General features: G+C 44.4%; 1 protein-coding gene across 3 annotated transcripts in view; it reads left to right on the forward strand.

Moving 5' to 3' along the window:
• The window catches only part of LOC137538017 (uncharacterized), a 60,960-nt gene extending 46,473 nt beyond the window's left edge, over window positions 1–14,487 (forward strand). For all 3 annotated transcript variants that reach the window (XM_068259942.1, XM_068259943.1, XM_068259944.1), the window contains one exon: window positions 14,184–14,487. In XM_068259942.1, the coding sequence (XP_068116043.1) occupies window positions 14,184–14,311 (128 nt within the window). In that variant the 3' untranslated portion in view covers window positions 14,312–14,487. The remainder of the gene's footprint in view (window positions 1–14,183) is intronic.
• Window positions 14,488–15,210: the final 723 nt, after the last annotated feature.

Consider the following 15,210-nt stretch of genomic DNA (forward strand, 5'->3'; position numbering starts at 1 on the left):
ACCTGGAATTAAGAGGGATGTTCCGTTCCTATAGGAATTTAAATAAGTACCTGAGATGAAAATGGAACATAGCATCTTTAGAAGGGTATATTAACACAAAGGTGATTCCCCCCGGGTTACGTGAAAAGACCATCCCAGCTCAGCATCTGCAAAATGACAGATTTATGCCAAAGTGGGAAGAGGAGTGCCAGTGGCGTAGCAATAGGGTTGCAGAGTTAGCGACCGCATCGGGGCCCTTGAGCCAGAGGGGCCCCGTGGGGCCCACCCTGAACCACAAAATGAGCTCTCTATTGGTCCTATGCTGGTGATAATCACTTCTATAGGTGATTTTATTAGTAGTAATCATTAACAAACTGCTCCCCATCCCCTCCTTGCATTTCGGACACTGTGGTTGTCCTTGGCAGGTCTTAGTGCACCGTATCAATTGTTATGTATATAGTGCTTGGGGGGCCCCAATGTAAACCTCGCACCGGGGCCCATAGCTCCTTAGCTACGCCACTGAGGAGTGTATTAGACGTGGGATAGTCTCTATGGAGATGATTGTAGCTGAGGAGAAGATCCAGTTGAATGACATTATTGTGGAAATTGAGACCTGTAAAATGCTGTTGGATGAGCACAGTGAGGATGCTTTGTTTAGTAAACTTAATGAACAAGTAAAGAAACAGATTGAGAAATATAGTGCATATCTCAAAAAGACTAAGCAGAAGAAATTTGAACAAGACAAGTTAGAATGGGCTGATAAGGACAGACTTCCAATATTTTCTAGGAATAAACAACAAAAAAAGTAATAAAAAGAAGAAGACGTTTGAGAAATAATACAGGTAATAGTGACAATGATGTCGGTCCATCTGAAGGCGATACCTCAGATGATGAGGGTTTCTCTAAACGCACTGTTAGTTTTTTGGGAGAAACACCAATGCCATCAAAAGGCATCTTAAAGACACAGAAGGTGATCACTCAAGTACCTGGTCAGTCAGAGACAGAGGAGCAGGACATTTTGGAGGACGAATTACAGTCAGGGGAAGAAGAGGTGTTTGTACTCCAAAGACAGGGGAGAGGAGGGGAGGGATGGAACTGCGGAGCAAACGGCCGTGACAGAAGTAGTAGGCCAGTGCCGCAGCTCCATCATCAATCTCTCTGATTTTACTCTGAACAATGATCATATCTCTTTGTTGGAAAAGGGACTTTCCTTCTCGCCAGTTGTCCCAGGTGATGAATTTACTGTATTCAAGGACATCTCTTTGTTTCTTAGGAGTGTGTCCTTGAGGTGCGAGTATCTTGGGTCTGGCAATGGGAATATAACCCCTAAGGATGATGAGAGTGATGTTAGGTGCTGTGGCGATTGGCTTGACTGTATTAGATTTCAACAAACACAATTGCTAACTTCCAGTCAGAGCAATATCCTGCCTCTATCTGGCCAGCAGACGCTTGTCAGCCAATCAGGTGCACTGTCATACACCCTTTGCCTGCTGTACCATACCTAGCAGGAATTACATAGATTAGCATTCAGGTGAGAGGCTTCGGTTGGACGCAATCGTGAATTGCGTCGTTTAACAGGGACGCCCCGTGTAGGCACATCTCCCACACGGTCCCCTCCCTAACCACTCACCTGTCAACCGCATCGTAGAAGCTGCAATTCACGATTGCGTCCAACCGAAGCCTCTCACCTGAATGCTAATCTATGTAATTCCTGCTAGGTATGGTACAGCAGGCAAAGGGTGTATGACAGTGCACCTGATTGGCTGACAAGTGTCTGCTGGCCAGATAGAGGCAGGATATTGCTTTGACTGGAAGTTAGCAATTGTGTTTGTTGCAGTTGGCATTCAGTTTAGAGGTGGTGGGGTGAGTTCCCTGGAGGTGAGAGGTCCAGGGCTTGCCCGCACTTCCCTCTAGGTGTCGCATGGTGAGTTGGGGGCCCCAGTGAGTGAGAGAGACCTGGGGCCCCTGGGCTGTCATGTGGACCAGTGTTTGTGATTTTAAATTTTATTTTTTGCAGCTTCTACGATGCGGTTGACAGGTGAGTGGTTAGGGAGGGGACCGTGTGGGAGATGTGCCTACACGGGGCGTCCCTGTTAAACGACGCAATTCATGATTGCGTCCAACCGAAGCCTCTCACCTGAATGCTAATCTATGTAATTCCTGCTAGGTATGGTACAGCAGGCAAAGGGTGTATGATAGTGCACCTGATTGGCTGACAAGCGTCTGCTGGCCAGATAGAGGCAGGATATTGCTCTGACTGGAAGTTAGCAATTGTGTTTGTTGCAGTTGGCATTCAGTTTAGAGGTGGTGGGGTGAGTTCCCTGGAGGTGAGAGGTCCAGGGCTTGCCCGCACTTCCCTCTAGGTGTCGCATGGTGGTTTGGGGGCCCCAGTGAGTGAGAGAGACCTGGGGCCCCTGGGCTGTCATGTGGACCAGTGTTTGTGCTGTATTAGATTTCCCCAACCTGTGTCAGTGAAACCAAAGTCTTCATATATGCCATCAATTAGTAACAACAAATATCTTAGTACATTTTTAGAACTTATGGAAAAAGAGTTACGGCAGATTGACTGGAGTAGCTCAGGAGTAGTGGATAATTTAACCCCAGGTGAGAGATGGGCGTTGGAGGACCTTAAGAAACAGGATAATCTTATCATCAAAGCCAGTGATAAGGGGGGAAACCTTGTTATCCTACCACGTAGCACGTAGCAGGGAAATTTACAGACAGCTTTCGGATGTAAATACTTATCGGAAGATTATAAATGACCCTTTTTCACATGTGGCTGATGAATTAAACTATCGACTCCTGGCTGGATTGGGTCATGGTGTGATTAATTCGGATGAGTATGGATTTATGAGGGTGCAGACTTATTCTAAGCCTACACTCTACATCCTCCCGAAAATTCACAAGGGTACCCATCCACCGCCGGGAAGACCAATTGTTTCTGCTGTCAATGGCCCCTGTGAGAATGTTGGGAAATGTTTGGACAAAAAACTACAGCCACTGGTCCGTGAGCTTCCATCATATGTGCGTGACTCAATGGAGGTTCTTGATCAACTTAGGGATTTCAAAATTGAAGAGAATTGGTTCCTGGCATCAATCGATGTGGAATCATTATATACATCAATTCCACATCGGGTTGGGTTAGAAGCGATCGAGCATTTTCTGTTTAGAGCCTTTCCCTTGCACGAGACGCACAACCTGTTTTTGAGAGAATTGATCCATTTTGTGCTTACCAACAATTTCTTTACTTTTGAGGAGAGGTACTACCACCAGATACGGGGCACAAGTATGGGGGCGGCTTGTGCTCCATCTTATGCCTGCCTGCATTTGGGCATGTGGGAGGAGATGGAGGTGTATACCAACGAGCTGTTCCGATCGGGGACGGTCCTCTGGCTGAGGTACATCGATGATGTGCTGGTGGTGTGGAGGAGGTCGCGAGAAGAGTTTGAACAATTTGTTACTGAATTGAACTCTAACACACGGAATGTCCGTTTGACATCTCCATTGATCCAGCTTGTATCTCATTTTTGGATCTGTTGATCTTTAAGTGTGGGGATCATTTGGAGACAAAGACCTTCCGTAAACCTACAGCGGGCAACTCTCTCCTCCATGCTGCCAGCCATCATCCGATGTCCTTGGTCAGGGGAATCCCCGTCGGTCAGTTTCTGAGGTTGCGACGTAATTGCTCAAGTTTGGAGCAATTTAAAATTGAGTCGGCCCAGCTTTATGACCGATTTAGGGCAAGAGGATATGGGCATAGAACCCTGCGAAGAGCATACAATCGTGCATTACGTGAAGATAGAAATCAGTTGCTCCGCCCCCGTACTCGAGTCCCTAATTCTGGTGGTGGTGCTCGTATTATTACTACGTACTATGGTCAATGGTCCAAAATAAGGGAGGCCCTCAATAGATGCTGGCATGTCCTCCAAATTGATGAGAATATTAGGAAAATTGTAGGTCCTTGTCCTTTGCTCACTGCTCGTAGAGCAAGAAACATACGTGACCATTTGGTGAGATCTGAATTACCAAGATTGCGGCAGGGGACATGGTTAGACCGAATTCCACCCCCGGTGGGGATGTTCCCTTGCGGCAATTGTAAAGGGTGTAGATGTGTTCTAAAGACGAGCCAATTTGTGTCACAGGATGGTTTGAGACAGTATAGAATAAAATCTTTTTACAATTGCAACACAACTTGGGATTGTTTACCTACTTATGTGCCCATGTAAAAAATACTATGTTGGAATGACTACCTGTGCATTTAAGGCACGGTTGTTGGAGCACATGTGTGACATTGTCAGTGGGGAGCGCAGATCCTCAGCTGCGGAGCATTTCCAGGAGGAACACAATGGATTGACTCTGGGCTTACGTGGTCTGGTAATCGATAACCCCCCTCCCTCTTTTTGCACTACGTGTACAGAGAAAGCGCTCTTGCAAAAAGAGGCTATGTGGATGCACCGCCTGGGGACTATTTTCCCCGCTGGTTTAAATATAGACTTCTCTCTGAAGTGGTTTCTGTAATTATGTCTGAGATTTCTTCCCTTTTCTTTCCACTTCCCTTTCTACTTAACCCCCCTTTCCTATTACACTATTTCTCCCAGCTCCCCTCCCCCCCCCCCCTTTCCCTCCTCCCTTCCCTCCCCCTTTCCCTCCTCCCTTCCCACATTTGTTCCTGTTCCCTTTCTTCTCCCTACCTCTCCTTCCTTCACCCTCCCCACCCCCCCCCTTTCCCTCCTCCCTTCCCACATTTGTTCCTCCTCCCTGTTCCCTTTCTTCTCCCTACCTCTCCTTCCTTCCCCCCCCCCCCCCCTTCTCCTCTCCTTCCCTTCCTTCTTTCTGTCCCTTCCCTGACCTTCCCAATCAGCAACCTTTTCAGTGACAGGTTTCAACTACCTAATAAACACTGTGTCTTTACGTTGTAGGGTATGGCAAGAGATCCGTACCTTGGGCAAGTCGAAGTACTGATGTATGTGTGGACAATGTGTAGTTGTTTACCTAATATCAGAAATGGCGTTCTGCTTCCCCTCCAACATGTGCAGGCAGGATTAGTGCGGTTCCCGTGCCTCTTAAAACACAGTATCGTTGCATTTGAGGAGGTGGAGCCGGGAATATCCTTTAAGAAGGCGGCTCACTCCTCTAAGCCCCGCCCTGATGAAGCTTGGTGTTGCCAAGCGAAACTAGTCGGTGATTGGCTGCTGCTATCCAACCCACTGACCTCTGACCCGCTAGGCGGCGACGCGCTGGTAACTCCGCAACTACGCGTGGAGATTGGCGTCTCATGGCGCCAGCTACCGGGAGCTGGCCTTGTGCGAGATGGTCGCGCTGGTGGACGGACTTTGAGTGATCAAGCTCAAGGGAGACTCTCCATGCCAGATGCCTGTGTGCACATGTACACTACCGGCTCCATAGCAGGACAAGTGTTGACTGCCAGTGTCACTAGATCTCACGCCGGATCACATCCCAAGGCGGGGGCCCCCTCTGGATCACAGCATCTGCAGCCTGCCTGGGCGGCTGGAACAACATAGCCAGGTAAAGCCTTCAGTGCATTGCTCCCGACGGACTTTAGAGGTCGTGAGTATAGGCATTTCTGTGGTAAATGCCATGTTATGGGGCATGCCGGTCCCTTTGAATGAGACATAATCACGTCTGTTCGGATGACACTGGACATGCTTGCTTGGCAATTGCCTCTTTCCACGCTGCTTTCCTTTATTGCTTAAGCCCCTTGCAGGTGGACTGTGCTTTGTGACTAGTACGGGGTACCCCAATGCCTTGGCATGTGTGTATGGGGAAGTGTGTCAGTGTGGTTGGTATGTGAGCCTTGGTTTTAATGACAACAGCGCTGTTGCTCTTTTAGCTCCGTTGTTTGATGTATCACCGGTCTCGTTTTCATGTATAGCCAATAAAGATTTTCTAATTTTGCATACACCGGTGTGTCCTCAAGAACCTCTTGTTTTCATATTTTGCAATCACAACAGCGTTGGAGCGTTTTTGTGTATCAGATTACAAATATTGTTACAGTAAAGCTGTTACTGAACAGCTTCTGTAACAAAAACGCCTGGAAAACAGTTCTAAGGCACAGTGCACACCGAGCGGTTTTAACAGCGATCCGCCAACCGCTTCAGCCTGGGAAAACGATTGGCTAATGTATTTCAATGGGATGGTGCACACCAGCGGTTTGAGGTTTTTAGCAAACCGCAAACGTGCCTCCTGCTGCACGTCTGCGGTTTGCAGAAGCGTTTCTGCCTCAATGTAAAGTATAGGAAAACCGCAAACCGCTCTGGAAAACGCTTCATCAGAGCGGTTTTCCAGGAATTTGTTACAGAAGCTGTTCAGTAACAGCTTTTACTGTAACAATATTTGTAATCTGCTACACAAAAACACTCCCAAAAACGCTAGGCATGTTTAGAAAACGTCTCTTAACATGCCTAGAGTTGCTCTGAAATCTGCTTCAAAAACCCCGAGCGTTTTGAGGATCTGCTAGCGGTTTTGGTGTGCACTGGGCCTGATCTAGCGTTTTCCACTTTCCTATACCTTAACATTGAGGCAGAAACGCCTCAGAAAGCAGCCCCCGAGTTTGCGTTTGTGGAAAGAATGAACTGCTCTGGTGTGCATCATCCCATTCACCTTCATTAGCCAAGCGGTTTTCCCCTGCAAGCATTTTAAAAAAACGCTTCAGAACCGCTCTGGTCTGGTGTGCACCAGCCCTTAATCCTTAGTAGCAATGCTGGCTGGAGGGTCACACATCTCAGGTACTGTTATCTCAGTCAATTGACATAGACGTGGCATACAAACGGCAGCTTATTAAACTCAACTTGATATTAAATCATGAAATACACCATGTTGGGAGTTGTCTTACCTCATGTTCCTCACAGACAGGAACAACCCTGGAACATGTAGTGCTTCATGTTTATTAATAATGTAAGTTTAAAAGCGGATAGAGAATATATATATATATATATATATATATATATATATATATATATATATATATATATATATATATATATATATATATATATATATATTTTATCTAAAGTTAAGCTAGTGTCCACAGCATATCTAGCTGCAAACAGCTTAGTTTATGATTATTTATTCCTGTGGTACAATGAGGGCAGCCATGTTCTGTTTGTCACATTGTCACAGGCTGAGGGCTGGAGATGCTGTCAGCTTGCCTGTGTGTAAATTCAGTCCCCTCTGCCTAAGAAATCTCTGGCTAGTAACCTCCTCCTACCCAGATTGAGCTCCCATAAGCCCTTGCTACAGTGCCAAGGCACAAAAGGAGCTGTGGGCGAGGTTTGTTTAGTTTATAGGAAATTAAAGTTTTAAAACAAAAAAAAAAAAAAATATCTGGCTTGAGGAATGCCCTATAAACTATATGAAAGGAACACAATTATGCAATGAGTAAAAGTTTATCTCGGATCCACTTTAATACATGTGTGCCAGCACTAGAATCCCCTCCCCCCCCCCCCAAAAAAAAATGTTATGGGTCTCATACAAACTACCCAATAATGCCCCCACATGCAAACTACATTCGGGCCTGTCACTGGAGTGCTACCCGATGGTGGCCATGACTTTCTCCTCCATCCGACTCACTGACCTGGAAAAAGCAGTTAACAGGTGAGCTCAGATTATTTAGGTGTCACTTCTTATTTTTCCTTAGGGTGGTCAAACCAGAAAAAAAAAACAACAACAACAAAAAACATATCTTGCAAGGTGATCCCTCTAGTAGACACACTATAGGTACTCAGTCTAATCATGACATTTTCACACCCTTCCTTATCACATTTCCTGTCTTTTTTTCTCCTTCTCTACTTCTTTACAAACGTTTTAATGAAACTCTTCTTGAAAGTGCATGTAAGTAGTAATGTAGCGAACATCAAATTTTCAGTTCGTGAAGGCAAATTTTCTGCAAAAGTTCACAAACGGGTGAAATGCCATAGACTTCAATGGGCAGGCGAACTTTAAAACCTATAGGGACTGTTTCTGGCCACAAAAGTGATGGAAAAGTAATTTAAAGGGAGTGCAAGCGATGAAGGTTTTCCAGCCCCTATGGTCAGTCTCTGGTAGTTCAATGACCGTTAAAGTGACCAAAAAACAAACAAAACAAAACAAAACAAAACAATGATTCTGCACTGAGGACTTAAACAGAGGACAGTAGTGGATATTAGATGCCAGCAGTGGTTCTGGACACTTAGGTTTGGTTTTTTTTTTTCTCTTAACTGAATGTCACTTCATGCATGTCAGGTGACAGAAAGATTTATGTTATGTGCAATAATCAACTCAAAATATAGGCCCTGCCAGTGAGGCCTTATGCAGGGCAATAGTGGATACTAGATGCCAGAAGTGGTGGTGAAGGATTATGGTCAGTGCACTACTAGGACCAGTAGACCTCTCTCCAACAGCTAACGTGTGCACTGGACACACCAAACTGCAATATAACAATAGCAAGAAAAAGAAAAACAGCCCTTAGAAGGGCAATTGGAGTGAACTACTGTAGCAGTAAGCACTGACCGCACCTGTCTGCAACGGCTAAAGTGCATTGTGTGGACACACTGAACACCGATATCACGAGAACAAAAACAGCCCTTAGGCCTTGTTCACATTATAAATTACCAGAGCTATGGCAAGCGCTGAGCGCTTTATACTGTGATTTTAAAGTGCTTTTCACGTATGTAAGCGCTTTTGCTCAGTGATGAGTGATGATTTTTTTCACTTCCTGATTTACGTGTTTAACCCTGAAATAAATAAATACAATGTATTCATAAAAGCGCTCAGGAAATCGCTATACAAAGCCCTTTTTCAAGCGCTTTGCAATTTCCCTATACTTTCCATGGAGTCAAAGGGCTCAGAAACAAAAATGGTACATGTAGCACATTTGTGATTTCAATAAAATCGAAAACGTTTACCTGTGAACACTGTCATAAGAAATCATTACACAAGGGCTTTTAGGGCGATTTGCAAAAAAAAAAAAAAAAAAAAAAAAAAAATCATTTAAAAAAAAAAATCTGATAGTTTGAACAAGCCCTTAGAAGGGCTCTTGGAGTTATGTAGATGGTGAATTAGTACTGTAGCAGCAATGCACTGGGGGCACAGAACACAGGCCTAACTACTGCTTTCCCTATCTGCAGCACAGCTCTATTCCTAAACTGCTTAACACAAGTGTAAAATGGCTGCCATGGTGGCATTTTTATGGGGTGGGGGTGTGGTCCAGGAGGGAGGGGGTAGCCAATTGGCTGCCAGGCACTGTTTCTATAGAGAGAGAAAAGGGAAGGAGGTTACACAAAATGGGTGGATCACAGCCTGTAACATGTTACAACCAAACATCAAATCCCTATGAGCAGAAACATCCACTCTATAATGGATGGAACTTGCTCCAAGTAGCCACTAACCACTCCGGAAGCTGACACAGCTCTGATAAAATAAACCTTCACTCTCTCTCATAATTTTACATCTTACCCCTTATTAACCAACAAAGTGGTTTTGCCATATCCATTAAGAAACGGAAAATTAGAGGTCTGAAAGCCTTTTTTCTTGCCTGCAAACAGGATGTTTAATAACGCATCAAATTTTCTCTAGGGTGATGTAATTTTAAAACTTCATAGTTGCGTAATGCTTTTATGAGATTCTTGAGATAGGAAAGAAAAAAAGAAAAATATATGTTTTTTCTAGCATTGGTTATGGCTTGGAGAAACGTGAGCTTGGAAATTAGGAATTTCAAAAATGTCACACATAGGGCTTGATTCACTAAACTCTCACGGCCGTTTTCGTGTGCCTTTTTGGAGTTTGTGCACGATCGCGAATTTTCGCACAAAAATGCCCATGATATATGTGTTATCACGGTTTAGTGAAACAAGCCCATTGGCTGAAAGAGTGATGCTGTGAGAGCCTGCTTAACCACCTGAGCGGTCTGGACGAGCTGAGCTCGTCCAACACCGCCGGAGGTCGCCGCTCAGGCCCTGCTGGGCCGATTTTAATCAAATAAAGTGCAGCACACGCAGCCGGCACTTTGCCAGCCGCGTGTGCTGCCTGATCGCCGCCGCTCTGCGGCGATTCGCCGCGAGCAGCGGCGAAAGAGGGCCCCCCTAGCCGCCTGAGCCCTGCGCAGCCGGAACAAAAAGTTCCGGCCAGCGCTAAGGGCTGGATCGGAGGCGGCTGACGTCAGGACGTCGGCTGACGTCGATGACGTCACTCCGCTCGTCGCTATGGCGACGATATAAGCAAAACAAGGAAGGCCGCTCATTGCGGCCTTCCTTGTTTATTCTGGGCGCCGGAGACGATCGGAAGATCGCCTCCGGAGCGCCCTCTAGTGGGCTTTCATGCAGCCAACTTTCAGTTGGCTGCATGAAATAGTTTTTTTTTTATTTGAAAAAAACCCTCCCGCAGCCACCCTGGCGATTTAATCAGAACTATTATAGTTGGGATAATGTCCTTTTTATATTTATATAGGAAAAAGACTAAAAAACCTTTTGGTCCTTTTTGATGTGATCCACCTCACCTCAAGAAATTCACTTAGTTTGTAGAAAGGACTATAATGTAGACATAAAGCACAAAATCTTGATACAAAAATATCCAAAATCTTTATTTGACACGGTTACAAGTTTCTTAAAAAAGGAGGTCTCTGCAGGATGCTCCTCATTTGCATAAGTAATCACAGGAATTTTCAACGATTTGTAATATAGGCTTTCAGCAAAAAGACAATTGGCAACGACACGCTCGTTTCGGGCATATAATGCCCTTCATCAGGCCACTGTATAAGCACTGTCTATATATCCTGTAGGCAACATATGGCAGGAGCGTAAGGCATAGCAGAAACTAAGTCTGACAAAACAGACACATAGCGTACCTGGCAAAAGAGTATAAAAATAATATATATATATACATATAGAGAACAACCCGCACCCAGAGGCACTGCACATTAAAAAAGGCCAACAGCATAACTGTATCACATAGGTTATATCGACCATAGATGTAATGGCAACTATTCACCATCTGCAAAAAAGCCTAACCATGATATATTGGGCATACTATAGCCCCAGACTACAACATATATACATATATATGTATATATATATATTATTTTTATACTCTTTTGCCAGGTACGCTATGTGTCTGTTTTGTCAGACTTAGTTTCTGCTATGCCTTACGCTCCTGCCATATGTTGCCTACAGGATATATAGACAGTGCTTATACAGTGGCCTGATGAAGGGCATTATATGCCCGAAACGAGCGTGTCGTTGCCAATTGTCTTTTTGCTGAAAGCCTATATTACAAATCGTTGAAAATTCCTGTGATTACTTATGCAAATGAGGAGCATCCTGCAGAGACCTCCTTTTTTAAGAAACTTGTAACCGTGTCAAATAAAGATTTTGGATATTTTTGTATCAAGATTTTGTGCTTTATGTCTACATTATAGTCCTTTCTACAAACTAAGTGATTTAATCAGAACGCCAGGGTGGTTAACTACTGTACATTCAAAACCCAAGGCACTATGATATTCACTGCTTTGTAAGAAAAAAAAAAAAAAACACAAAACAAACAAAAAAAAACCCCTAAATATTCCTTTATAGCCAGCTGTCTGTACAAGAAAAAGTTGAGGGCACTGGCTTGTACTTTCAGTGCTTGTACTGAGTGGGGATGAGCAAATAGTTTGCAAAAAGCTAAATTGTCCCAGGGCGTGCAAGGGTGTCAACTCACCTAGGGCGCTTTCCATTACAATGCGCTCTATAGAGTGAAAATGTCCCGGGGCATTAAGACAGGGGAAGAGGGGGTGAAGGGGGTGCTGGCTGCTTGGAGGGGGGGGGGGGGGTAGGGAAGCAAGGGGGCACCAGCTGTGTAAGCAAGTCCTAACTGACTTAGTTCATCCTTCCAACTTCTAAACTGGAACTTGCGGTTTGAAGGCAGAAGGGTCTGAAGACAGAGAGCAGCGTGGAGCACATTTGAACGAAGGTGAAATCCATCTCATTCATCCTTAGTACTGAGGCATTTATCAAGACCTGCCTGTAAACGTTCTAGTAATGAAATGAATGTCAAATAGGCAACACTTCAGCATATGTTTTTGCGTTATTCCTACATATTATAGTTTCTGCTAATACGCAGTGCGTGGGAGCAGCAGGGGGAGAACAATAAGAGCGTATACACTATTTTTTACTGGCCAATTTTACCACTTCCGTGTAGTCAAGAGAGCTTACCTGCACAACCTGTTCATAGTATTCAATATCTGTTGGCCCTCATACTACACGGAGATGGTAAAACTGGGCAGTGATTGGCCAATCAAAACTGGATGTGACTTTACACAATGTTGGAATATTTTTTCCCGTATTAGTTCAAATATCCATCTGACTCATTTCTGTGTATGTTAAACTGAATAAGGCACAGCTGCATAGCACTGCCATGCAACACAATCACACACCATGACTGTAAATGAAATTTCCCTGCTGATGGGCAGGGACGGATCTAAGGGGGGGGGGGGGGGGGGGGGGGGGGGACAAGCGGGTCTCTTGCCCCAGGCGCAGTTTGGTGAATTCTTAAAAAGGCGGAAAAATTTGGATGGGTAATAGCAGTTTAGGCGCCAAAACCTGACCTTGCCCCAGGCGCAACTTGGTCTAGATCCGTCCCTGCTGATGGGGAGGATCTACGGTAGAATAAAGTTGCGTTACAAAGAATGGCTTCTTTCCACATTCCAAAATAAAACCCAGGATATTTCCCAATAAAATCTTGATGGACTCCAACAGGCCTTATAAAATGATACAATAAATTCTAAAAGATTCCTTTCCCAGTTCCCAATGGTTTTGGACCATGTGACCTATTAGGAGTGGAGTGCCCATTCTCAGCAAGGTTAGGTTCTCTAGCTCAGGCTAGGTTCACAGTGGTCAGTTGCATAACATGCACATTATAATGCATTGTGTGTGTGAACTGCAAAGGAAACTGATACCCGAAGTGACATGATGAGATAGACGTCACGTGTATGTACAGTGCCTAGCACACAAATAACTAGGCTGTGTTCCTTTGTTTCTTTCTCTGCCTGAAATAGTTAAATATCAGGTATGTAAGTGGCTGACTCAGTCCTGACTCAAACAGGAATGGACTACAGTGTGACCCTCCCTGATAAATTCCAACTATAAAACACTTTCCTAGCAGAAAATGGCTTCTGAGAGCAAGAAAGAGATAAGAAATTCCAGTTTTTAATCAGTGAGGGTCACACTGTAGTCACTTCCTGTCAGAGTCAGGACTGAATCAGCCACTTACATACCTGATATTTAACTCTTTCAGGCAGAGAAAGAAACAAAGGAACACAGCATAGTTATTTGTGTGCTAGGCACTGTACATACTCATGTCTATCTCATCATGTCACGTCACCTCGGGTATCCTTTAATACTGTGCGCAGCAAGTTAGAATAGCATGATCAGGTACAACACAGAGATGTGAACGGGCCAATAGAATTGTGTGGGCAGTGAGTTGACATGCAGAATTCTTCCGCGACGCAACTGAGCACTGTGAACTAGGCCTCACGGAGATAATACTTTGGGATGTTCAATGAGATGCAAATATTTCTGAGTCTATGCAAATTTGTATGCAAATTTGTATGGAAATATATGCAGCTTGAAAATGGACCAATCAATTTAAATCTGGGTGGGACTTGATGAGTCCATTATCAAGCTGCATATATTTGCATACAAATGTACATGAACTCAAATATATTTGCATATCATTGATCATCTCTAATAATACTACACAAGAAAGTCAGATTGAATCAATAATTTGATCTCCAAGGAAGGCCTGATAACAGACTAACAGTATACAAAAAAGGGAAAATCCAATATTATGTATAAAAATATAAAACCCTATGGGCACATTTTTTTACTTGGGTGATTTGCGTTAATTGCCGGCGATTAACGCAAATTGCCAAATGCAAAGCCTGCACCATTTTCAGACAATTTCCCTGCGATCGCGTTTCAGTGCTATAGAAGCGCTAAACGCGATCGCGGGAAAATCGTTGCAGTGTCCAGTGATTTTTCTGCATGAAATCACGGGTAAAAAAAAAAAATCGCTCCCGCAAAATGCCAGCGATAATCGCCGGCGTTTTGCTCTTTTAAGTGTGAATGGGGCCTAAAGGAGACAATAAGTTACACACAGTTCAATGTATACAGCTCCTTGTAGCAGTTGTACATATGAAAGGTTCATGTTTCTTGTTTTTTCCTGTGTCTTAGTTGCTACCAGTTACGCAGCTCTGGTGATCGGCATGGTCCTGGGAGGCACCGTGGTGGCAGTGGTGGTGTTACTGGTGAGAAAATCATTTTCTGGAGTCCGGCGGCGGCACATTCTGGTGGATTTATGACCAAGACCACAATGGTCGTGTATGCTGTGTAAAGAGCCACAGACCAAATGGATAGCACGTCTACTATTTTACTGAGAACACGGTTGTGATTCCCATTCTCAGACGGATATGACCAATGAAGATTACGGTTATTGGGCAGCAGTTCATTGGCTGACAGTGGTGTTGTGTAATATGCTGATGCTTTATAAATAAAAGAATCACAATATATGAAACGTATCCAGAATCAACAGTATCAGGTTTCAAAAGGTCCATTTGTACAGGGTACGGACTGCTGCTACTTCAGTTAGGAAAGTCAGATGAAAAGAAAGAGGCATACTAAGGTAAAAGCATTCACCCACCATTGTTTGCTATACAGGTAGATGTATACTGTATTTCCTGTGCCAGCCTGTAATGTGTGGTAAGCATCTCGGTATGTGCTTATGGGCACTGTATGTGGTAGAGACTGCTGGACATTCATCTTTAATTCGCATCACAAGGGACCTGGGGGATAGTTACACCCCACTCCAGAGATGCAATAGTGGGGGATAAACAAGGACACCCCCCAGTTTTTGTTCCCTTCTCCTGACCGTGTGGCAGACCCGCACTCACAGTACTTTAAATAATAAAGTTCATAACATTTTAGTACTCTTTAGGGCTCTGTCCCCAAGTGGACACAGTTTTGAAAATAAAACACAGCTTTATTGGTCAAACAACAAAATGTCCAGAACAGGAAAAAAAAAAGAAAAAAAAATCCACCACACTGGGTATTTAACAGTCACACTGTATGCAAAACACTCTGCTTCTGTGCCCACCGACCTCAGGTTATCTTCGGGGTCATTGCATACAACCCCTGTTTACATTCCGCAGCCACACTGGCTCTTGAGTGACACCCTATCCTGATCACTGTACACTACGGGAGC

This window comes from Hyperolius riggenbachi, chromosome 11, assembly GCF_040937935.1.
Source record: "Hyperolius riggenbachi isolate aHypRig1 chromosome 11, aHypRig1.pri, whole genome shotgun sequence".
In the NCBI taxonomy this organism is placed as follows: domain Eukaryota; kingdom Metazoa; phylum Chordata; class Amphibia; order Anura; family Hyperoliidae; genus Hyperolius; species Hyperolius riggenbachi.